This window comes from Lipophrys pholis (assembly GCF_963383615.2).
Source record: "Lipophrys pholis genome assembly, chromosome: 7".
In the NCBI taxonomy this organism is placed as follows: Eukaryota; Metazoa; Chordata; class Actinopteri; order Blenniiformes; family Blenniidae; genus Lipophrys; species Lipophrys pholis.
This window is the reverse complement of record NC_137638.1, coordinates 10,997,499-11,023,109: the sequence shown is the minus strand read 5'-3', so window position 1 is coordinate 11,023,109 and position 25,611 is coordinate 10,997,499. Positions and strand designations below refer to the sequence as shown.

The window sequence follows — 25,611 nt, the reverse complement described above, 5'->3', positions numbered from 1 at the left end:
AGAGATAGGCCTTCCTGCGGTGAACAATAAAAACATAGAGAAAAGAAATGTACAGTATATCTCCAAACCGAGGTGTTATTGCCGAAGCTTCCTGTATGATTAGAGCGCTGACCGAATATAAAATGTTAAAACATATCAATGATATGGGTGAAGAGACTACTTTTAAAAGGCATACGCTTGCCTTTTTATTCTGAATGGAGCTGGTAACACTCTGAACAACTTGGAATGATTCACTACTCTCCTCAGAGGGGATTTTTAATGACGCGCCCACACTGCCACATTATGTCTGAGGAAAAACAGGAAAAAAGACCACAGACCCCTTCCTGGGATTGTTCAGCATGATTTAACAAAGAGCACACAAATCTTGGTATGTTCAAAGGAGACAGTTTGTCTTATAACCTGAAAGATTCACGTACATATTTATGTTTTCTTACTTTAAGATTGGCTGATAGACAGTTTATCTCTTTGTGGATCCAAATCTTCTCAACACAACTCTTAAGAGAAACAGGCTCAGTCTTTTCCAGGAACTCCATGATGTCACAACAGCACAAAAAGCTCATTCTGAATTCTCAAGGTGCTGTCCCGATGACTTACACACGACTCATGGCTGCACTAACACAAGATGTGGCATCGAAGCTGTTTAAGGTTTCTTCAGGCACCTAAATACCACCGAATCAACTGGATTGTATCAAACAAGAATTAAGTATCTTTCGGCTCCCATAAAAATCTATATGGAATTTAATGTCGAAACAAAAATACTCATACATATATAAACAAGTCTTGCTGTGATTGCCACGAGAAATTGTAATATTCACCTCAGAACTTCTGCTGAACCCGGGGAGAAAGAAAAGCAAACAAGCTGATATCAGATGGCGAGCTGATCTACCCGCTGTAGAATTGATATGGGCGGGAAGCACAGATCATCCAGATTATCCAGGAAGGTACAGAGGTAATAAGGGGGAGGGGCAAATAACCCCTCAACCCTTGTAATATTTCCTCTTGTTAAAACTGTATATTACCAAAAGCAAGGTTTGGAAGACAAAAATTATGAAAGTATTAGAGTGATCTTGAATAGAAAATAACATTCTATCATTGTTCAATTCATTAAATATTTCTACCTTAGGGCAAGGAATTTATTGAGTCCCAAGTCATGTTGGTGGCTCTAAAAGCTGCTATGTGTGAATATGAGTGAGTGTGTAGTTGTCTGTGAACGACTGGTGTGTATTTAATTCCTACAGAAACTTAGCTCTCATTCTAGTATAGAGTATCCACATCATAATGCTTTGTGAGAAACTGATGGATCCTACATTTCCCATAGTCCTTTATTTAACCCTCCTTGCATGGTAGATGCCCACATCTTTCAAATTCCACTGCCCCCCATTTCACAATGAAAGCTCTCTGTTAAAAGTCTGGAGCCGCGATGAAGTCATCGGGGTCAATCCGTTGAACTTCCTCTTCAGCCACTGAAAATATTACAGGCAAGGCTACTGGTTTACAGAGCGTGAGTCAAGCTTCCAGTGAGCGACTAACGTTCACCGCTTCAGAGAGACTAAATGAAATTGTCACCAAGACTAACATTTTGTTGTTCTGTGAGACAACAATATAAGATCAAAAGATTTCATTACCCTGTGGATATACTGAGCAATAAGCCCCAGCTAAAAGTCTCTCCTAATTAACATTTTGGAATGAAACCACCCATTTAAAGTGAAATGTCTTTTAACCACCACACCAATTTTCTTTACGAAAGGTCTGACATCATTGTTTTCCAGTCGAGGAAAACACATCGGCACCCTCTGTTGTTTGGGCTTCATTTAATAAGTTCTTAACATCTAAAATGTTTTCATCCAGTAGTCCCAACCATAGCTCTTTACAGTGTAAACATACAGGAAGTACAGGGGCATAGAGGATGAGGGGTTTCAGACTGAATCTAGAAAACTTACATTTAGCAAACACCAGAAATAGAGAATGACTTTTATGGATTTGCAAATGTTTTCATGTGGATGTTAAAATAAAAATCAACTTTTTTTTTCTTCTTTCAATATGATGGATTTCAAACTTAAATCTAACCTGTTTGGGTTCCCCTTTCGTCCTTGCACTGCACTTTTGGTCAAAATGTGTGCAGGTAAGAGGCGGAGCTCGTGTCCTTATACGGTCATGACTTCCGGTGTGACACGCTGAGTCGGCGCTGCGTTGCTCAGCCACAACTTTGACAAGTGCGCTTCATTTAATCACTTCACACAAATGGGATAAAGGCGAGGATGGATTACTTCTGGGGGAACATCTTCTTCGCTCTAATAGTCTTCAGTGAGTACGGATCCTACTTTTTCTTTAAACTTTTAAAGTATTATTTAATCACTGCACCGCGACTCCCTCGACGACAGAAAGTATTCTCAGCCAGTTATTCAGCCTTTTATTCGAATGTTTCTAAAACAACTTAATAGATTTCTTGAAGAGAAAATCCTTTCCACTTTTAACAAATTAAATGTCCACCAAGCTCGAGCTGAATGTGCTGATGAGGCTTTTTTTTTTAAAGCATGATCCGTGTTTACGCCCGCATGTGGTTGATAAAGATGGATTTGTGGTTTAGTGGACCAAAGTAGAGGTAAGACCATTTGTACTATTTTTCCTGCTCGCTGTGGCAGACCTTTTAATAAGTGGAGGCTTTTAAACGGCAGACAGGGGTTTCAGACTCATGCACATCCTCCATTCCTGAAATGAAAGGAAGCAATAACATGTTTGGGGTGTTGCAGAATCCCAAGAGGACGCAAAGTGCTACTTTGTGCTGCAGGTAAAGCAGGCGTGGCACGAAGCAGCGCAGCGTCCAATATCCCTCCACATTCCTGTGCCTGCTGATGGAAAGGAGGGCAGGGTAATAGCTGAGCTCTGCCTGTCCAGGCAGATACTGCAGAGAGACTGACACACACGAGCAAACTCCACCTGAGGGGATTCATTTCAGAGGGCTGCACCTGAACTTGGACTGTGAACTCAGTTGCAAAAATATTCTATTTAATGCAATCTTCAACACTTTTATGAGTTATCTGACCTTAGAGCTTTGTCTTGGAGTTTGGATGGCACCCGTGAGTCAAGATGGTGTGTTTTTAAATGGAAATGATTCATCCACAGAACCCCCCATCTTGACTCACACGAGGAAGTACTGAGAACTATGTATAACATGTTCTATAAGCTGGAGTTCCTTCTTCAAAGAAATACATTTATCAAGGAATGAAATGGTGCAGATGCAGACAAAATAGAGAGAAACTGCTGCCAACATGAGACAGATGTTACAAAAGTATGCTGATGTTTATGTACATTTGCTAATGCAGTGGTTCCCAAATGTTTCCTCATCTCCAGGGCCCCCACTCTGAAATACACACACTCCTTTTTTACATTCATAATCTGCTGAATGTCTTTTTACTAAATGGTAGCTACAAACTGCAAATTTACTATTAAACAGATCAAAATCCCAGTGAAATTATTAAAAGTACATTAAGTTCCCATTTTTGCATTGTGCCATTTTAATTTTCATGGTTCAGTGCTTTCAGGTTTGCTTCTAAGAAATAGTTTTTAAAACACAAGCAACTTCTGAGAGAGAAAAACAAAAACCAGTGAGCCTGAACATTAGTTTTGTAAAATACAGCTGTGTGGTCCTCACACAGCCAGAATAAAATTTGATCTTTTACAGGTTTGTAATGAAGTTTGCTCCAGCGATTAGTTTGGTCATCACCTCATCAACTTTAATAAATGTAATTGTTTACTAGCAAAAGTCATGGGGTGACAGCACTGCTTTACTTCAGAGCTTGTTGCTCAGCACTGTGAGTTTTGTTAATAAGGTGATGATGGTCTCTCACCATAATGCATCTGGACCTTCTCCTCCACCAGCCGACAGAGTGTGGCGGTCACAGTCCTTCAATGTGGGCACAGCGGGGGCCAAGATATTCAGCGGACCAGCAGCAGAAGAGTTTGGCTACACAATCCAACAAGCAACCAACCACGAAGGCAAATGGTATGATTCAAGTCCTCTCGTGTAGAATATGGTCAATAATACTTAGATATACAGTCGAGTGACCTTCCTGTTACTCACAGTGAAACTGCTTCTTATTAGCAATGTTATTCATTGTTTGCAAACATGTTTTATTCACTACAAAGCCTATATATTCATGTTTCTCTATTGAACTACATCCTGTTTAGTGAGAAATTACTTCATTCTGTTGGAGGAAGTTCCAAAGAATTCCCTATGAACACAGGTTTATATAAACGATTGTGTATGCATACGTATTTATGGACTTGTCTTTCAAGCTGCAGAATGTGAAATTCAACAGAGAACAAACATCTCTGAGAGTTCCACTTGTAGTTGTTCTGATGTTCTGCGGGCAAGCACCACGCATGTAGAACGAGCAGGCGGACCCCCCATTCAGCTTAAAAAATGAGGATGTTGGGGATATTGTATCTTTTAGAACATAATGAAAGTATAAACTTTGAGTTTGGTGTCCTCCAAGCATTCCTGTATACCAATGTGTTCCCACCCAGGAAAACATGGCTTAAAGAGACACTAAAAATTAGACACTAAATTTGGACCACATTGGAGACTCCAATAACAAACTAATTTCAACGAATATATTTGGGCTACATGGAGGCTATGATGACCAGATTTAACCAAAAAAACCTTTAACTCGCATCAGGTGCTTGGTGGGTTAGCTCTCACCATCTCCCTTCTAATACCTGTGTCTGCATGCCATAATTGGGATTAAAATGTTTAGACAGTCGTGCTTTAGAGTCCGTGCCTGTCTCCATCTAGTATGTGAGTTTATGCCCGATGTTTTTTCCAGACATGCTTTTTCTCACCTGTGGCAAGAGATTGTATGTCTGTGAAATCCCTAAGATCCATAAAACTCATACAGTTTTGATGTGACGCACATTCTTACATCTGCAAGTAAGGATTCAGATATTTTATCAATATAAATCATAAAATATCCATCTCTTTGCAACTAAATAGAAGTCTGCATAGTTGAGAACGGACACAATTAAGGTTAATCAATAGGTCGCTTGGACAATTTGGCTACATGCTTGTCCTCGTGCCCAACCTGGACATCATCTGCTCTCTCTGCCGCCCTCTTAAAAACATAAACAAAGCACAATGATGTTTATCTTTTAGTTTTGATTTGTGCTGCTATTTAATCTTCTTTTATTGATTGATTCTGACTGATAACTATTTCGTAAAACTGGCACAATCGAGAGAAAGGAAAGCATTTTGCTGACTTCAAGCTGCATTTCTCAATTTTGCAACCCGATAAATAAATAAATAAATAAAATAGCAGTCGTATGTGTTTTGTTATATTTAGTTGTTGTTTCAGACCTCAGTGGCATGTAAAATATTTTCTTTACTGTTTTAATTCAACCAAGCTTTAATATGAGATGCATGTTAATGATTGCTTCTTGTCAGACAATAGCCTCGTCTTCAGCCTGTTGTAATCCATCCATCCATCCATTTTCTCCTGCTTATCCATTTCCGGGTCGCAGTCTGAGCACTGTCACCCAGATCACATTGCACCGATTAAGAACCTTTCCTGCGGGTGGGGAGCCCACGGGAAGGTGGCACCTGGCGTGGGACATGAACCCACTACCTTGAGATTGCGAGTCTCATGCTCTACCAACTGAGCTGGCCGGGGCCTTCTGTTGTAACAGTGACTCCAAGAGTCTGTTAAATCATCAGCTGCTTTGTCGTACTCATTCTAGTTGGTTGCAGCAGAAAGGGCATCCCATGCGAGAACAGGCTAAGCATACCATGCATGTTTCAGGTTTACTGTAAAAAGGAAGCAGCAAAGTAGGACTGATCACACCATGAGTCTGTGGAAATATTTTTTCCCCTTTGTAATACCACAGGTTGTGGGTTTCACAACTCTAAGAATATGCTCCCTTATAGCTTTAGTATTCAGTGTTCAGTACGTAGGAACATTGCTGCCCACAACTGAGGCTGCACAGATCCACTGATGTGACTATTGACTCTCAGTCTTTTTGCTATTCAATGTCATTTTCCTGTTGATTTCTTTTTTTTTTACTTTGTAGCATGAGGGACTCCTATCTTGCATGTCAGTCTGACAAATGTGACATTTAAACTAATAAAGAAAAAAATTGAAAAAAATAATCAAAAGGTAAAGTTTGCTTCAATATTTCATCAGTTCAAACAAGTTTCATATTACAACGTCATCCACAAGGTCGTTATCATTCAATTTCTGATCCCAGTCCTTGGTAAGCTAATTGTGGTGAGAAAAAAACAATCCTTAAATACATAATTCACGTCAATGTGAATAGAATTGTTTGCTTTGGTTGCCAAGAATTAAAGTTTATGTGCATGTGTGACGTGATAAGAAATTAACAACCTACAAAAAAAAAAGTCATTTCCAAAGGAAGTGTCCAAGCTTTCGATGAAAACTATCAGCTGGGGTGTGGCAGTTTACAGCAACACTTCCCAACAATAACGTTTTTCATAAACTATCCTATCTTTATTAGGACATTTTCAGTTGTTTTGTGGCACCATGTAAATTTTATCCAGTGAGTGAAAATGACTCTTTAAATCATGAAGGTTTGCAGAAACCTGGCCAAACCCTCTTGAAAGGTGAATGATGCAATGCAGGAAATGTAGAGAAATCATCATGTAATGATTCCTCTGCACTGTTGTGACTTACGTTAGACACAATCACTGAATAGATAAACAAACTCCCCATGTCTCATTGATGTCTAGATGTTTCACATTTGACTCACACTCCTACAGATTAACTAAGCGTCTGGAGTTGTCTCCTGTTTGCGTAACATTTTGCGTGTTAATGATTTGATAATGGCTTCTTCGGTAGTATGAGACTCCATCCTATGTGTCATCCTTTCTGCCCCCGATTTATATAAATCTTAGTGTTTAACAACTTCAGAAACAGCAAAAACGAAAAAAAAAGAAGAAAAAAAAATAAAAAATAAAAAAAAATAAAAATAAAAAATAACAACTTCAGAAACAAAAACAAAAAAACACAGGAAACGGTGTTATGTGATTTTTGGTTTTTCTGTGTGAAACTGCAGCATCTTGTTTTTACTTTGAGAGATAAAAGAATCCCAACAAGGACTTGTTGGGTCATGCTCATAACTGAGCCTTGTAAGAAAGCTGCAAAATAACAATCACACATTGTCTAGTTTGTATTCTGATTGAACTGAAAGGTAAGTTTGCTTCAGATGGTTTTTGTTCTGGAGATGTGCGTTGTTGTCAGAGGTGTGCAGGGATGACGACCCTTTCTGTTTTTTGTAGGCTGCTGGTCGGTGCTCCCTGGAGTGGTTTCAATCTAAACAGAAAGGGGGATGTTTACAAGTGTCCAGTCTCAGGATCCAAGAACAACTGTGACAAACTCAATCTTCAAGGTGAGGTCTGCTGTTTTAGTTTGTGTAACCTTTGACCTCCTGACTAAACATTTGACTAAACCAGGGGTGGACAATTCATTTTTCCAAGGGGCCACATGAAAAACCACAGTTTAACACGGAGAGCTGACTTTAAGTTTTGCTCATTGAAGAAAATAGTAGGAAGCAGTTTATTACATTTTGATGAACAAATGTTGCTGCTCGGTGCCCACGAACACAAAGTTTGTATCCTGGATAAATCAGACACTTTCATAATGAAAACAAAGCAGTTATGCTGCATGCATCCTGTGCACTAATTTTCTTTTCATTGCTAATTTGTCTTTGATATTCTCAGAGCCAATCAGGCACGACCAAAGGGCCACACATTCCCCTTGGGGCCTTACAATAACCAGGCCCGCACTAAACAGACCATTAGCAATAGTTGTAAGTTTAGTGGCATCTAGACATGAGGTCAATCTGGTAATCCCACTCTTCGAGGCATGAACGAGAACCTACAGTGGCCACGGGAGGTGCCAAAAAAAAAGAAAAAAGAAAGCAAACATGTCCCCACAGGAAACAATGCGGTTATACACTACATTGTTATACACAAATGTGAAAAATACAATACGAAAGTGAAAAAAAGAACAGATTGAGAACCACTGCTCTAGGAAAAGACAATCCTGTAGGTATTTAATATTCCAGATCAAACAAGTTTTATCCAAACCTTTATGTGATATTGTTTTTGTCACAGATTCTGTGAGTATTCCAGATGTCAAAAATATAAACAACAACATGTCCCTGGGTTTGACTCTCACTCGGATGCCAGCAGTCAGTGGTTTCATGGTATGTTTGTTTGCATGTTCATTCACAATATAGAGAAGAATTCATGTTGTTTCAGAGTCGTAGGTTGTAACAATAATTTATAATCTCAATAAATAAGCATTTATCATTGATCTGATTTTGATTAGGTTCTCAGGAGAGATTTGTTTGTTTTCTACTGTTGTTCTGTGGTTATTCTTCGCGAAAAGTTGCAATAAACATCATCAACAAGGGGAAAAGGATTTTGTTACAAGCTATTAAAGCTCATGACACCCTCAAACAGCCATTAAGTCTCTTGTCTCTTGTTCCCTGGTGATCTGATGCAGATGTGTGGGCCTCTCTGGGGACAGCTTTGTGGCTCTCAAGACTTCTACCCAGGAATCTGTGCAAGAATGAGCCCCCTCTTTCAACCTCAGCCTGCTTTCTCTCCAGCCGTGCAGAGTAAGAAATCTTTGTTTCAATTATATTTTATCAACCAACCTTTTAAATGGTGCAGAGGTGATGATCTTTCAGATTCTTTCTGACATTGAGGTAGCTAAAGCTGAACCACACCTCGTATTGCACAATCCCACACACACTGGGTCGAGCCTGTGCGATTAGTATCTTTTGCTTTCTCGGTGTTATTCAACGATGCAATGCTTGGAGACACTGTCATCATAAGTGCTCAGTTTCCGTGAAAAAACGATGTATTTCATGCATGTCTATAAAATACTTAATTTTGCTGAACTCACATAAACTTGAATGAAAAAGCACTCAGTGGGGTGGTTAGTACCTTCTTCTCACTGTAGGTGGCAGGGTTGAGCACTCAGAGTTATACTGTTGCTTTCCTCTCAAGACCAAATCAGAGAGTCAAGTTCAGTAAAGACTTAGTTATATAATTGGTTTTCCGTGATTGCAAAAAGATGGAAGATTAAAAATATAAAATGAAACAATTGAGATGAGGAACTATATTTTTGGCTGAAAACTCATCTGTATGAGTTAATGAACATCATGATCAGTGGACATGTGATGGCAAATCAAGAACTCACTGCTGTTTGTCTGAGCTGATGCACATTTAACTTTTTTCTTTGGAAAATATGTACCTTACTTATGTGTGTTTAGAATACTGATATGAGTTATAAACTGCTGTCACTCGTCAGTCTGCAAGCTGGTAATTGAATGATAAATGCTGAAAATATGATAGGTTTAAAAATCTTTACGATTGAAATTGGGTCCATTGTCTTACCGTATATACTTTGTTCTTTTTTAAAAAATTAATATTTTTCAGCCTGTGGAGGTCCGATGGACATTGTGATTGTTCTGGATGGCTCCAACAGCATTTATCCTTGGGAACCAATGACGGACTTCCTGCAGAAATTAATCCCCTCACTCGACATCGGGCCCAGAAACACACAGGTTACACCAACACCACACTGCCCATATTGGATACTGTATAAGCTTGATTTTAGAATTTTTTTTGCAGGATAGCACAGTTTGACAGTTTGGGTCACCTCACAAACACTGAGCGAGACACTTTTCAGCCACATGATGTAACTTTCTGCACCGTTCTCAAATTAATCCTTGTGATTATGACGAGACAGCAGGAATGTTAACGCTATTAGTGGACATCCAGTTAGAATTAAAGCTTTTTTGAACTATAAGTGGTGAAATACAATGTCAAATTGGTCAGTTTTACACCGTCCAACATCTTTTTTTTCTAAACTAACTATAAAAAGTCCCGAACTTAAAAAAGTAGGTCTCGAAATATTTTTTTAAAAACACCAAAAGTGTTGAAGTTCTCAATTTCTAAATATGTCACTGAGCGACCTTTAAAGAGTTGATCCATCCAGCTTTCATACGGTTTTATCTGACCTGTGGTCACAGGCTGCCATAGCTGATCTTAAGTCACTATTGATGAAAAAGGCGATTCTACACCCTGAACAGGTCACCAGTCCAATTCTCATCAAACACTGAGAGACACACTCACATTCTCATTCACATCTACAGTCAATTTAGAGTCACAATAAAACTGACATTCTGTGGAAACTGGAATACCAGTGCAACATGCAAACTCCACAAAGTAAGACCACCAAGCTCAGACTTAAACTGGGGATATTTTCCCCATGACAACATCACAGACTTAAAATTACAAGCCTTCATTCACGGTTAAAGATTATGTCATATTTCATTCAGTTTTCCCCATAATTTGTCTGTTTGATTGTCTCATGGCTGTTTCTGCAATTGTCTTTACTTTCCCACCCCAGGTCAGTGTCATTCAGTACGCTGTTAATCCCAAGTTTGAGTTCAAACTGAATGACTATAAAACAAAAGAAGAGCTGATTGCTGCGGCGTCTGCCATCAAACAAATGTATGGCCAATCTACCAACACGTTCCATGCCATCCAATATGCCAGGTTAGTGTTGTGCACTTTATAGCCTTTATGTATTTGTATCAATTCTTCTCCCTTGTTCTTGATCTTATTCTGAATAGTTCGTTGTCTGTGCTGCTGTCCTCAGTCAGTGGGGATTTCATCACAGCCATGGTGGCCGACAAGACGCCGCCAAAGTGATGGTGGTTGTCACGGACGGCGAGTCTCACGACGAGGCTTTCAGAAGTACGGTTATCGCCGAGTGCGAGAGGGAACGCATCACCCGCTTCGGTATCGCCGTGAGTTTGTTGTCATGATCTGTTGTACATAATCACACTTTCTGTTTTACTGAAAGGAGAAATCTGCACGTTGGGATCGACTTCAACATGTGATTATGATTTGCTGCTGTGCTCTCTGGGGGCCTTATTTCATTTCATTCAGTAGGATTTGCTTATTTTGATGCGTTCAACTTCCTTTTCATGTTTTTCTTTTCCCTTCTGCTAAGGTTTTGGGTTATTACATCAGAAACAACATTGACACGGTAAACCTAATAAAGGAAATCAAGTCCATCGCCAGTTCCCCCACAGAGAAGTTCTTCTTCAATGTGTCTGAGGAGGCGGCCCTCTCCACCATCGCTGGGACGCTGGGAAACCGCATCTTCAACATAGAGGGTGCCTATGATTTCTAGTTATTGTCCTACACACAGTATGTGTACTTAACTGGAAACTGGGATTTCATTCGTGCCACAGCATGTCTTTGAGGGTAACGATCTGAAAAACAACTGAAACATTTTATATCTGTGATAAACTGTGGCACACGTAGCAAGCTCCCCCGTGGTGGTATGTGGGGTCATGCCATAAATATGGTTTTAAATGATTCTTAATCCGATGCGGAAGTAAAATGTCTGTATTTTTGTTTCATAAGGCACTGGGAAAGGTGGTGACAACTTCGAGATGGAGATGTCCCAGGTTGGATTCAGCGCTCACTACGCCAACAAGCAGGTACAACGACTCCAAAACAATTCTGTGAATTGTTACCAGCTAAGAATGTTATGGGAGGGACCACAGGGTCCAACTACTGTTAGATGTGAGAATTCATCATGAAGTATAAATGAAGTATAGAGGACGATTTTGACATCAATATGACAGATTGTAGTTTTATGCTCAGGAAACAAAATATTTCATTTGAATTTCTCACCAGCTGAGATTCTCAGTAGAATCTTTGCTACAGTTAATCCAAACAATATGAGGCGGTTATGTACAGCTGTACTGGCGTGCTGTGAGCAGTGTGACCTTTGACCTGTGTGTTTAAGGATGTTATGATGCTCGGAGCGGTGGGGGCTTACGCCTGGAGCGGGACTGTCGTCCATCAAAGTGGGTCAAAAGCAGACGTCCTCCCTTTCAGCGTCTTTGAGGACACACTACAAGACAGGAACCACAGCTCGTTGCTCGGTAGGTGTTTACAATTGTCCTTCGCATTAATTTGGCGAACTCCATGACATGTTGTGATTTTGAGGCTCTAAAATGTTGCCTAAAATAACACGAGAAAGGGAATTTTTTTTTATGGCCATTATTATGTCATTGTACTCACTTTGTAGTTCAAGTCTAAGGACGTAGTACAGTTCATCAGGTTTAAGACAACAGCATCTACATTATTTGGATGTTTTTCTCAACGACCTCATCGCCACATCCGTCAGCCGAAACACTGTTTTTATGCTTTAAAGAATTCTGCTCAGTAAAGAATCATAAAAGTGCATTTCACATGCAATCCATACTAGCTTTTTATATCCACATTTTTTACATCTTCAAGAATTTTTTTCCTGCAGAAAATATGCACAGCTTTAATTGTGAAAAGACATAGCTATTGTTGTGGTTGTTTGTAATTACCTTATTTGTTTGTTTGTTTGTTTGTTTGTTTGTTTTTTAAGTTATTGCCCTTGTCCAACTTGACACACTTCCAACTGTTTTGGAATGCAGGTTTTATTTATGGATTTGAGATACACTACAAGTAAACATATAAAAGGATTTAAAGAGAAGTATCAAAAGTAAAAGCCACCATATGAATTCTTTCATGTTTTGATATTCGTAAGTTAATAAGGATTATATTTCATATTATACATGCTGGTTTTTGTTACTTGAAATGAAAGATTTTCCAAAGTCAAACCTTATTCTGCTGACACACAAGTTTTCACTCCTACTTCCTGCTTCTAGGGACAATATAGGCATGTACAAACTGTTCTGAACCTCATCCTAATGGGCTTGTTGAGACAGTATATCATTCCTTATCATGAATAGTATTAGCACATGTTTTTAAGTGTTTTGATTTGCTGCATCAGCAGCCAGTTCATACCTAATCAATCAATCTTTAATCAAGCATACAAAACAAAAACAAGTGTGCACAGTTGATGTTGTTCTTGCACATTTTCTGAGTGACTTGTTGTTTTCATTTTCTATATATTTTCAAGTTGAAATGGTTGTGCTCGACATCAGGATTAAAAATGTAACTCCGAATTTTTCCATGTATTTGTTATTCCTTGTTTTTTTTCTCCAGGTTATTCTGTCACAACCGTCAGTGACAGGTCCACAGAATACTTTGTGGCCGGTGCGCCTCGCTCCAACCACTCAGGACAAGTCATCGTCTACACTGTCAACGCCCAGAAGAAATCTGTAGTCATAGATTCAGAAAGAGGGAAACAGGTAGACACTTCAGGCATAAATTATTATTACATTCTCTCTCCACATTAAGCAGATTTAACCCCAAAAAGTGTTGTTTTTTTTTAGATTGGATCGTACTTTGGAAGTGTTTTGTGCCCTCTGGATGTGGACAAAGACGGGGCGACAGACCTTCTTTTGGTTGGTGCTCCGATGTACATGAACGAGCTGAAGAAAGAAGAAGGCAGGGTCTACCTCTTCTCTGTGACCAAGGTAAAAATCGCCCTTATTTTGAAACTGGGGAATGGAAAGACGGGTGGGTCATTGCTCTTCACTGTGCAATATTGGCAGGTTGATTCAAATGACCTGTCAAGTCTTCAATTATAAAAAGGTCTTTTTCTGTTTTGTGGATTTAATTTTCTAATTAAAGCCTTTATACTTTGTGAACTGATGAGTTATTTGACTTTAAGTAGCCTATTGCATTGTTTTTATGAATTTTAAAGACACTGAAAGACACCCACTAAGCTGCATATCCATCACAATGTAGGAAAATGGGCATTGCTGTTCTATGAAATACTTCTATTGAACGCAGAATTAGAAAAAAATCATGTGTTCAAGATGTGTCATTAGACATTTTCCACCATTTACAATATTAGAAAATATTTTTGTTTCGTTTTTTTGTAGTCCATCAACAACACTTGAACCATCGGCCCTTAGTAGCAAGATAAACAAAGGGATATTTGTTTCACGAGGTCTAAAGTTTTAAGTGTTTGTTGTTTTGCTTCCTCTGTGTTCTCCTCTGAAGGGGATACTGAACGAACAGGGTTTCCTCAACGGTCCACCCGCGACTGAGAACGCCCGGTTCGGGATGGCTATCTCCGCTGCTCCCGACTTGGATCTTGACGGTTTCAATGATGCTGTAGTTGGAGCCCCACTGGAAGACCAAGGAAAAGGTGCAGTTTACGTCTATAACGGAGAGAGGAAGACATTGAACAAGCAATTCTCACAGGTATGTTGAAAAACCGTCAAGTAGGTTTGACAGTTAAGTGTTTTAAGGATAAAAAAAATTGTTGACCGTATGTCCAAAAGGGGGCAATGCAAATTCTACTGTGGCAAATGTCAGCATTGTATGTCAATGTGAGCGGGGGACTCTTGTCTTGTTGATTAGAGCAGTTTTTCATGACGAGGGGACGGACGGCCTGAATGTAAGTTCAGATGGAGGAACAAAAGATCATCTTTTTTTATATTTGCTATGATTTCCGTGAAAACATTAACCAATACCAGAGGACAAAAGTGATCCAAAGGAAAGTGTGAATTAATGCATGTATGCAGACTTGAGGGGTGACAGTAATAAAACACTTTTTGTTCTTTTCCCAGAAAATCCTGGGCTCAAAACTGGATAATCAGCTGCAGTATTTTGGAAGATCCTTAGATAGCTACAGAGATCTGAATGATGACACAGTCCCTGACATCTCAGTGGGCGCCTACGGGAAAGTAGTCCAGCTGTGGTGAGTCAGAATACACGGTAAACCGAGGAATCAAAAGTGTATTGCGAATAATTCACAATATCATAGGACTTTTAAGCCTAATAATTATTTGAACTTGTTTTCAGGACCAGAGGTGTGGCGTCGGTCACTGCCTCCGCTACTTTCAACCCCAGTAAAATCAACATTTTCAACAAACCCTGTGATGTTAATGGACGCAAGCTTTCATGCTTCACCACCCACCTCTGTTTTAGTGCTGCGTTCAGGCCAAAGAACCCCGTAGGCCCCATTGGTAAATCCAGTCTTTTTTTTTCAATTAAGCTGTCCTTTTGTCTGTGTGTCCGTGTGTGTGCGTGTGTGTGCGTGTGTGTGCGTGTGTGTGCGTGTGTGTGCGTGTGTGTGCGTGTGTGTACGTGTGTGTGTGTTACAGTTCTTTTATGATCGCCAATCAGCCTCACTTGCATGTTTTTGGACTGTGTTAGGAAACCGGAGTTGCATGGAAGTTTTACTGAACTGATCCGAAATTTGTAGGTACCACAAAAAAGAACGAAAAGGTTTTGCAAAGAATGATTGCAAAGAGCATTATTTTTTGAATCTTTTGAGTTATATAAATGATAAATGATAGAACATTTATTTTTGGGGTGTTTAGATGAGCAGAAGACCATGTTTTATTATTTATAGTTATATCTCACCAATATACAACCTCTATGGACATAGACAAACATTTGAACAGTAAACATACAGGTAAAATTTCCGATAGTCTGTTTCCTGTTTTTACACAAACCTCCAATACCAAAGGTGCCGGTTCCTTTGAGATGCTTGTATCAGTGCTAGAACATTAGAATCAGAGTAAATACGTTTATTGCCTGAAGATTTTCAAAGCCAATTTTAAGCAATCTGAGAAAAATGACTTAGGATTAAGACTTTATTCTCTTATTTCTCACAGACATCTCCTACACTTTGACCCTGGATGCTGACTTGCAGGCCTCACGGGTCACATCAAGAGGACTGTTTGCAAAAAACAATGAACGCTACCTCACAGAGAAGGCAAAAATATTGTCAGCTCCTCTGTGTCGAGACTACCAGGTTTATGTTCAGGTGATGAGAGTGAACGCTATGTTGACGTCCTTATTTTAGCCAGTTTGTTTGCATCGTCATTTGTTTTAACACACCATTGTTTATGTTTGCTGTCTTCTACAGGAGACACCTGATTTTGTCAATTCCCTCAGTCTGAAAGTAGAAATTGAACAGCAGAATCTGAATGTGAATCCGGTCCTCGACAAGGACTCTCCAAATGTCCTGGAGTTCTTTGTAAGTACATGATCTGTCCACATTTCTCTGGATTCCTGTTCACTGTACCAATTCAATTCAGAGTTTGAATCACTCTGGCCCTCTAGTTCTCATGTCGAACATGCTTTGTCTAATACCAGGGAGTTATTATCCTTCTGTCCCTTATTTGTTTCACATCATATGTGAAACAAATCATATTTTGTCTCATTTCTTTTCCATTTTTCTTTTTTTTCTTTGGAAAAGCTAATACAGTCACCATCACAGGAAGTATACAAAACATAGAATACTAAATATAATGTATGAAAGAAAAATAAAACCTTATCCAATCTTTCTATGGTCATACATGAGTGTGAAGGAGAACACAGCAAAGTTCAACCATCCAGGAGTTTGCCTGTTATGTTTTAGTTCAAACCATTCACTACTGCGTAAAATAAATATTGTAGGTTTGTTTCTTTTTATCGTAAATACGTCTCAAAAATCATGCTGGGAAAAGGCCTCACCTTGGCCCATCGATTTTTCCGTTTGCCTGGCCGACACGAAGCGTTCTCACAGGGGGGAGGCCCATCCCACCCACATCGGTCTGGAGGAAACGCATCAGATGAGGTGTTTGTACAGTCATTTGAAATGACATAGTACGCCTGTGTGATGATTACTAGTTTCTTTCACCGAGTCACGCAACTTGTCACATTTAAACGCCGTGTTATTTCCCAGCATCGGATTAAGCATTGTCCACTCGGGTAAACATATGATGAGTTTCCTCTGAGTTATGTTTGCTAAACCTGCACTGATTGTAAAAGCTAGAAATGCAATAGAGCAGCTGAATGTGCTGCTCTTGTTTTAGGTCCCTTTCACCAAAGACTGTGGCTCTGACGACGTGTGTGTCAGTGATCTGGTGCTGAGTGTGAAAGAGGATAAGAAGACATCCAGGTAAGAAATCGCTGACCGGTCTTACATGTCCTTCACAAAAGATCTCTCACTTCCTGGTTAGTTTGTGCCGTACACATGGTACAGAAAGCAGTTTTTGAACAACAACATGAGACGACTTTGATAGAGTCAAACGATGGTTGCTCAGTGTGTGTCGGGACAAGCTCAGGCAAGGCGGTGTTTTTCTTTGCTGTGAGTCACTGAGAAATGGAGATAAGGGAATGTTTCAAAAGCCTCTATAACATATAATCTCACTCAGCATATTACTAATAGCATCCGGTCTTCATATAAATAGGAATCTTTAAAAAATCTTAAATTATTTTCGATTGTTTGATCTCAGGAGGTCCTGAATTTGTCTTTTTCAATCTGACTTACCAATGCCAAGCAATTCCTAGTGTGATTTTCTAGAGTCCTACGTTAAGTGGGTGTAAATTAGTTGCTTTAGTAATCCAAAGATGGTTACCTCCTGAAGCTGGAGATTAACGAAAACAAGATGTGTTGAAGTGCAAACATATACTTCATACGCCTCCGTCTGCTTGCTGCACTCTGAGCTGCTGCTGAATGCTTGGAGGTGGTGATTCAACCCTAAATTGGTGATATTGAAGTTCCAGCTTCCACGAACTGCAAACTGCCTTGGACTTGTCGACTGAGCTGCAAAGAAATGTTTTAAAATGAAATGTGAACTTTCTACCATGTTCATACTGAAACAGACCTCCTAAGCTGAAATCAATAGACCGTGTTGTTTGTTGTAGATATGCAGGTTCTCTACCATCCCACAGGGGACGCTACAGCACACTCACAACCTCCACTTCTAGATCAAATGTTTTAAATATTTATTTATTTTTTTGTTAAATTTGTTGATCTGTTCCCTTGAGCACAATTTGTAAATATCAGCTGCTGTTATTACCTGATTGAACCCTTCAAGCCGGTTGCAGCTTTACGTTTGACTCCCCCGGGCTGGAAGATACAACTGCACCAGCATCAAAACCTCGTATTTCTTTCACCAGGATTGTTATTAAACCACATCAAGGCATCTAGATATGCAGACATTCATGTGACAGGAAGAATGTGTCAACCTTCAAACTAACCTGTTAATCTTAGGCTTACTGTTACCCCGGTAACTCCTAACAATCATCACAACAGAGAGACAGACACACTCACACACACTCACTCACATCAACCTGTAATTTTCAGGTTTTAAATTCCCAGACCAGTTAGCTCATTAAACATATCTTGTATGCACATAGAGAACATGCAGTTTCTCTACAGAAAGGCCCTCTAATCCCAGATTGAATTGCGATATGATACTGCTTTTGATGATACTTTCTTTTTCTTTTTACACATATAAATCATAACTTTTTTAAACATATGTGCATATATACACAAATATGTACCCAATTCATGCAATAACTACTTATATTCCTTGAGTATTATGGATATGAATTCAATCATATCACACATCCAAAGAAAATCACCATGCCATCCCGGGATTAAAGAAGATATTAAGTCATCCTGACTTTCTTCTAGACAAAATGTCTTGACCTATTCTTTTCTATTCTTGTCTCTCTGATTAGAAACAATCTGTGCTCTGTGGCAAACTAAATGAACTCAGGTTGTTGCAGTGAGCAGTAATCTCAGCGGTAATCTGTGCTCATGTCTTGCAGTTCGACTCCGAAGCTGGTCGATGCTAATAACCGAGAGCTGTCGTTTAAGGTGGCTGTGAGGAACAAAAAGGAGAATGCATACAACACGCAGGTCCTGGTCACCTATTCCAGCAACCTGTACTACTCATCCGTCTTTCCTCCTGTGAGTGAACGGGCTGCTGAAGGGAATCGGTCACATGAGCTCCCCCTGTATATAAAATCTTGCAATTATTTTGTTTTGGGCTTTTTGAACCTACAAGCCATAAAGATGACGTCGTGTTTGTAACTTCTATTTCACAGACAGATGGAGTGAAATGCACATCCACACAAACGGAAATGGTCACTTGCCAGGTGGGATACCCTGCATTAAAAAAAGACCAAGAGGTAAGTACAGTACGTCAGTCAAGGTAAATATAGATGGTTTTAATTTTAACTCCTCAATAATACGAATCCTCTGTGTTGTTTGATTCCAGATGAAATTTCAAATCAATTTTGAGTACAATCTTAATCACCTACAAAACCGAGCGGAGGTCAAGTTTGAAGCCAAGAGGTGAAGTCTGTTAAGAAATTTGACTACATTCTCAATGTTTAGCATGCAATGACAGCGTGTGACTTTCTTCCTGCAGTGATGGTAAAGAGGATAGACCTGCAGACAACAAAGTGGACATATTCATTCCTGTCAAATACAATGCAGGGGTTGTTTTATCCAGGTGAGTTAACTTTCTCTTCTAATAATATATTCAACGATGTTTCTTGCATTAAATGTATTGTAGAAAGTGTTAATTTTATGCTCTGTTTAATCCAGGCAGTCAAATATAAATTTTTACGTAGCAGATGCTTCTGCTCCTGTGGTAACAACAATCAAAACTCTGGATGACATCGGCCCAGAGTTCAACTTCACAGTGAAGGTGCAGTCAATGAATTCCTGATCTAGGTTCTTCTGATTCCAGTAATTATTTAAAATACAAATAATTTGCATCATTTGCATCACTTAGATTTCAACAGGTAACTTTCCTGTCAGCCTCTTGTATCTGACCATCGCCCTGCCAATGACCACCAACGGTGGAAATCAGCTTCTGTATGTTACCAGTGTGGAGACACAAGCAGTGAGTACTTCTTTGTTCTCAAACTTTTTATAAGAATCAGTAAAACATCTCAACTAAAGACAGTTTGACTTCAACTTGTGATGGAAGCCCAAAGTATTGATTGCCAATCAAGTGAGCATATATTGAGCATTTTAGAACCATATTAAAAGTCAAATCTACATTGTGTAACTATGACAACCATCCCCCTATCGTGGGGTTGGTTGTACCGATGTCATTTCAATGGAAAGTAAAATATAGAAAAAAACAACATTCCAGATGAGTTCAGTGTCATAAATAAAGACATAAAGACCCCTCCATGTACAGGGGGGCTCAGTAAGCTGTGATTCCATCCGGCTGGTCGATCCGCTGAAAATCGGAGGGAAGACCCAGCAGGTCTCTTTCACAGAGGAGAACCTCAGAGGCACAGAGAAGCTGGTCAGTCTCTTTTTTAATGTTTCTTCTTGCTCTTCTGCTTCTTCATTCGTCATATTTTGAATCCACATATGAATGATGTTTTGGACCGAATTAATGCAGGTGCATCTCGAAAACTCTGAAAACCGTGAAAAAGGAATTTTTCCCCCAATAATTTCCTTTAAACTGTGAAACTTTTATTTGAAATGTTAAGCCAGAAACTCAAAGATTTAAATCGCTTTGTGTTTTTGTCTTAATTTGTTTATAGCTTAAAATACTCAGTATTACAAATAGTTATTATGATTGAAATATATTGATCACTTGAAAATATTAATACTTGATTTGACTTTAGAAATAACTGCTAAAACAAATAACTGTTGAGGAAATACATTTTTTAGATACACCTGATAATTGATCAAATATGTCGTGCTTTCTTCATGTTTTTTTAACAAGTATTCTATAATCATATAATTCATATATACAGTATACTTTGATTCAGGTATTGACTATTTTTATGTTGACATTAAACTATATTGAACGCTGTTTGTTTCTTTCCATTCATAGGACTGCCAGAGTGCAAAATGTGAAGACATCAAATGCCTCATCAAAGACACTGAAGTTAAGAGCGACTACTTTGTAAAGGTTAAAACTCGGATCTGGACGGGCACGTTCATTTCGGTAAATGTATTTCAAATTCTGGTTGTTTGGACCGCTTTTGTTTTGGATTCACACTGAAGCTTGTTGTGCTCTCATTTGTGTCACTTTAGGCGACTTATCAGTCCGTAGAGCTGACGTCCACTCTGGATGTGGAGACATCCAACCCCGACCTGATCATCATCGGCCTCAAACAGCTTCCTGTAAGATCAGCATCTCAGAGCAGAGCTCATCACTTCACCGTACCATGACTTGGTCTTCATCGTTACATTTATCAGTATCGGCTACCGAGTTTGTAACCACCTGATCAACAAAATGTTTTGGTTTCAGCCAGAAGCAGATCAGCGTTTGGCACCACTCACATGCACACTCATCTTTTTAAAGTGAAGCTATGTCAAGCTGCCCAAAAGAGATAGAGCCACACAGAAAGTGCCCATACATAAGACGTAGTGAATTTGAAAAAAAGAAAAAAAAAATAAATATATATATATATATATATATATATATATATATATATTTAAATTTCATGTCAACTTAATTTATAACATTACATCATACATTTATATACATTTTGACTGTGTAGTTATAGTGTAGTAGAATAGCATCTAGAACAAATAACTCATTATAGGGTCATTCTTTGTAATTGCGTTATCAAATGCTCACATTAGAAGATGTTACTCATGCTGATACTCATACTGATAAATAAATACTGGATAAACATAAGAACAGCCACGATGTACAGACAATAAACACCTAAGATAAGTGCTGTTCACTTTGTTTTTGATCATGCCTCAGTGGAAGTGTCTTCTCTTGCGCTCCTCTCGCCCAGGTGGTCCTGACAGTCAGCAAACCCGGAGTAAAAGGTGACGTTCCAGTGGGAGTGATAGTTGGCAGCGTCATCGGTGGAAGCTGGTTGGGGACTGCTGTGAGAAGGTGAGTTTGGGTTAATCGATCTGTGCGCGTGTGTCTGGAGAGTGGTGGCTACTGCAGGCCAGGAGAGAGGGTGGGAGTTGGGAATGAGATTTGTATGTTCACATTAAAACATGTGCATTTGATCCAATATGGCTACATATTCACAACGTCCACATAGAGTTTTGTTTTTTATTATTTTGCTTTCAGTAGAGACTGACAGACTCTGGCTTCTCAGGCCTTTTGGCCTGCACTGTCTTAATACTTCTACAGCCATCACATTCAAACATGACATTATAGAAACTGGAGAGGACCCTGGCAAAAGTGAGCCTGCCAGCCTACATCAAGGGCAAAGAAAACCCTACTCATGGATTATTGTCTGTCACTGGATCAAGACCAGCAAAGTCCACTGTTAAAATCCAGATATTTACATATCATAGTCACACATAAACCTCCTTACAGGGTCACTAATAATATTACACACATACAAATAGCAATACACAGTCACAAATCAAGATACACTCACTACAATAAACTCATTTGATGAATCAATTAATGCAAATTTGCATTCTCTTGCTCTGGGATGGGAATATGAACCTAATCTGTGTTTTTACACAAATGTGCATCTTTGTGTTCATTACTTGTAAGAAAATAGGACTGATTTATAGCTAATCTTCAGTTAAATCAGGAAGCTTTATATTTAGCACAAATCTGGGTGTAGGAAAAATCCCCAGTGCTTGTAGACATTTTACTATATGTGCTGCAATATGAACTTTTTTGGTATGTGTTGCAACTGCCTGATCCAAATTGCTCTTATCTTCTAGTTTGGTTTTTTCAAACGAAAGTACAAGCAACTTCAGAAGGACATGGATGATGATGGCCAGAGCCAAGCTGGGGACGGAGTGCTGTAAAGGGACGAGAAAGTCTACAGCCTCCTGCTGTGGAGCATGGATACCGGTACTTCTTATAACTCTTGTAAAGGGTAAATAGACTACTGATCAGTCACTGGAAAATTGGACATTTTAAAGAGATGGAAGCTTTGTGGGCAGCTGGGATTCAATCCTCTGGATCCTCTGCCTATCTTACAGAGGATCACTGTCTGTCTTTATGTTCTGCTTCATGTACAGAGTATTTGTTACTATGCACTGACTTCAGAGAAACTTTAAAGTATTTTGTTTGCCATCATCATACAATAGTATGAAATGTGTATAAAGCTTTATGGGCGATAGAAACATTAATACTTTGGAGCACAATCTTGCCAATCGGAGTTTTGACAGTTAAAGCATTTCATATTTTCCTCTGTATTTGACAAAGTTTATCCAGTGCAGCTGAAATGCAACTATCATTCACTGACTGCAGCTCTGTTCACAAAGTAATGACCTCTTTAGCACACACACTGTAGGAAGTCCCTCTGTAACACAAACTGCCTTGAGCTCACCTCTCAGGGCTTCTCTTGCATTCAGTCTATTGACTTCAGTAGTTTGTAAAGAAAAAAGAAACTAAATGCTCCAGTCACGGGTAACTGGGAAGTGGGGAAGTTCTAACTTCCAGGAAGGGAGAATATATTTAAGCCCTGTAAAAAATAGCCAGACTACATTACCCTGTCGTTACAGTCGTTACAAAGCAGTCGTTACAATGAGCAGTGGCACAGTGCATAAAGAGTTTTGACCTGGACAGGAGTGATTTCACCGATGTTCGCTAATAGTTCAAGTCACTTGGGACATATTTAGTGGTCATTTCTTTTTGCCATTTGAACGCTCGCTACTCAGAAGTAAGATCTTCCCCATCCTTTCCAGTTGCGTGATTGCGGAATCAATTGTGTAATTACTCTGTTATACTGTGTTTGTACTGTACATATTATATGATCAATTCATGATGTTTCATTGTAAAGTTTCATTAAGGAAAAAGCTCCTGGCAGTGTGGGTCTGCAGTAGCTGCTTGTGTTGTTATCGATGTTTCCTCTGTTACTATTATCAGCCACAGAACTTGACAAGTGAAGTTGCACATTTTCAAAGACTGAGAATTTTGCAAGTGAACTACGTCGTCCGCAGTTCATTAAATTATGTTAAGCTTTTTGAATTCAAGAAAACAAAAAGGCACAACACCCAAAATGTTTTCATCAAACTGTCCGTAAACAAAAAAAGCTGTTTGTATCAGCATCTTCCATCCAGAAAATCAATACTTCTGAATAATAACATAATAAGAATTTTGCAAATGTTTCACATCAATTCAGAAAAAGTACAACTTTTATATTCCCCCCAAATAGTGTCAAAGTCATTGTTGACTTCTTAGACCAGTCTTGAACCCTTCTCAGTTTAATGTCCATTAATTAAAAAGTGTGCGAAATACAGGAGGACATGAGTTCTAGGTTTTCTCACATAACTGTTGCAGGATGTTCATTGGAATCTTGAGCAAGTATTGTACAAAAGTCAAGTCTTGTTCAGTTGAATTTTGACCCAAAATTCTCTTAGTGTCCCACATTTAACGATTCACATTGAAGTGTTCTCCATATTTGGCCTTGAAAGTTCTTATTTGAATATTTGCTACTATCATCCAGATTTGCACGAGGTGCAGCTCCACCCAGACTTCGCTGCTCAAGCCAGTTTTGACCTCTCTCAAAATCTTACCACATACACAAAGTACGAGTGTAATATGATTTGAAGTAAAAACTGTCACTGAGTTGCAGATTTTCTAGCATTCTCTTGCGAGTCTCGAGTTTTTAAAAAGCAGTAAGGTCGGAGCTTTAGAATGACGGAGAAGAGTACACACCTCAACGAAGCACAGTTCTTAACAGAACTACTCTTTTAATCCATGCTGTTTATTTAGAAATTTAAACAAAAGTCTTGTATCTTTACCAGATGAATGGATGGATGATGGATGGAAGGATGTGAAAGAATAGTGTCAGTTAACATTTGTATTGACACAGTTTCACCACAAGAGGGCAGCATGATGTATGACATGTCGACTGTTCAGTTGTATGGCATTGATTTGTGGATGTCTTGGAGATCTCTCTCCTCCTCTTCCTTCTCCTCCTCCTCGTCTCCTTCCTCTCCTCTCACTGGGGAAGTGCCACAAATCATGACTGTGCCTGGACCCCTATCTGGACCACTCCCTTTCAATCTTCAGTGCAAAGGAAGTTTCCCCTCAAACTCGATTAATTTCCTCGCACATTTTTGACTGTCATGCTCTCCCACTGTTCAGTGAATCTGTCCCTGGACCCTTCAGGAATGTGTTTCTGAAAGTTTCCCTTCTGGATGAGCCAGCAGCAGCACCCAGCAGAGTCTTTAGCATTGATTTTCTTCTGGATCGCGCCAAGCGGAATATGCTATTTGTCTCTAATAAGGAGCACATTTTTTGGGGGAGCTTGTTGGAGGGGGTATATAGCTAGCATCTGATACATGATTGAATCGCTCCGTCACAGGATTACTCATGCTCTGAGGTGTTGTGAAACCGCCTTTGGATTCTACGTATATGTGTGCAGGGAGCAATGTGGAAATAGTTGGTGAAACGGGATACAATGAAAGTGTTTGTACACCACAGTAAACGCATCCCTCCGAGGTTTTTGCTCCGGATGATTGGCAGCTACAGCCCAGAGACTGACCCGTGCCACAGTGGGATGATCGACTGGACGATTGCACACAAAATTACTGCAATGTTTGAATAAATCAAAACATGATGTCATTAAACTGTCTCTAATAACCGATGCCTGTTTGTTGCATTTGCACCGAAAACTGTCATGAACAACATCCTGCTATGGGATGATCAAGTTGTATTTTTTTTTTCCCCCACCTATTCATATCATTTAATGCCTAACGAATTGATAATGAAAACATACATGTGGTCAAAGAAGATAACGCTGTCTAATTGTCCGTCTCTGACTCAAAGTAAAATAAAGACAAGTCCCAGGCCGTGAACAATGTGTGTAACATGTTTTATCATCATTTGTCGCAGTGTTCTCTCAATAGTAGCCCGACATTTTGATCACCGTTAATTATTTGCTTCGCAGATCTGGTTGGGCCC

General features: G+C 39.3%; 1 protein-coding gene across 1 annotated transcript; it reads left to right on the top strand.

Annotated features, from left to right (window-relative positions):
- Positions 1–2,176: 2,176 nt before the first annotated feature.
- LOC308111897 (integrin alpha-2-like) lies at positions 2,177–25,501 on the top strand. Its single transcript, XM_080467012.1, has 30 exons — positions 2,177–2,304; positions 3,880–4,003; positions 7,289–7,398; positions 8,126–8,217; positions 8,520–8,634; positions 9,461–9,588; positions 10,437–10,585; positions 10,689–10,839; positions 11,046–11,211; positions 11,465–11,541; positions 11,853–11,991; positions 13,091–13,236; positions 13,321–13,464; positions 13,997–14,200; positions 14,569–14,699; positions 14,804–14,967; positions 15,622–15,773; positions 15,876–15,986; positions 16,807–16,892; positions 18,554–18,695; positions 18,833–18,916; positions 19,006–19,082; positions 19,159–19,242; positions 19,338–19,440; positions 19,528–19,638; positions 19,942–20,052; positions 20,593–20,706; positions 20,796–20,885; positions 21,512–21,615; positions 22,416–25,501. Exons 1-30 carry the CDS (start codon positions 2,259–2,261, stop codon positions 22,579–22,581), a joined length of 3,621 nt encoding a protein of 1,206 aa, XP_080323138.1. The 5' UTR covers positions 2,177–2,258; the 3' UTR covers positions 22,582–25,501.
- The last annotated feature ends 110 nt before the right edge of the window (positions 25,502–25,611 follow it).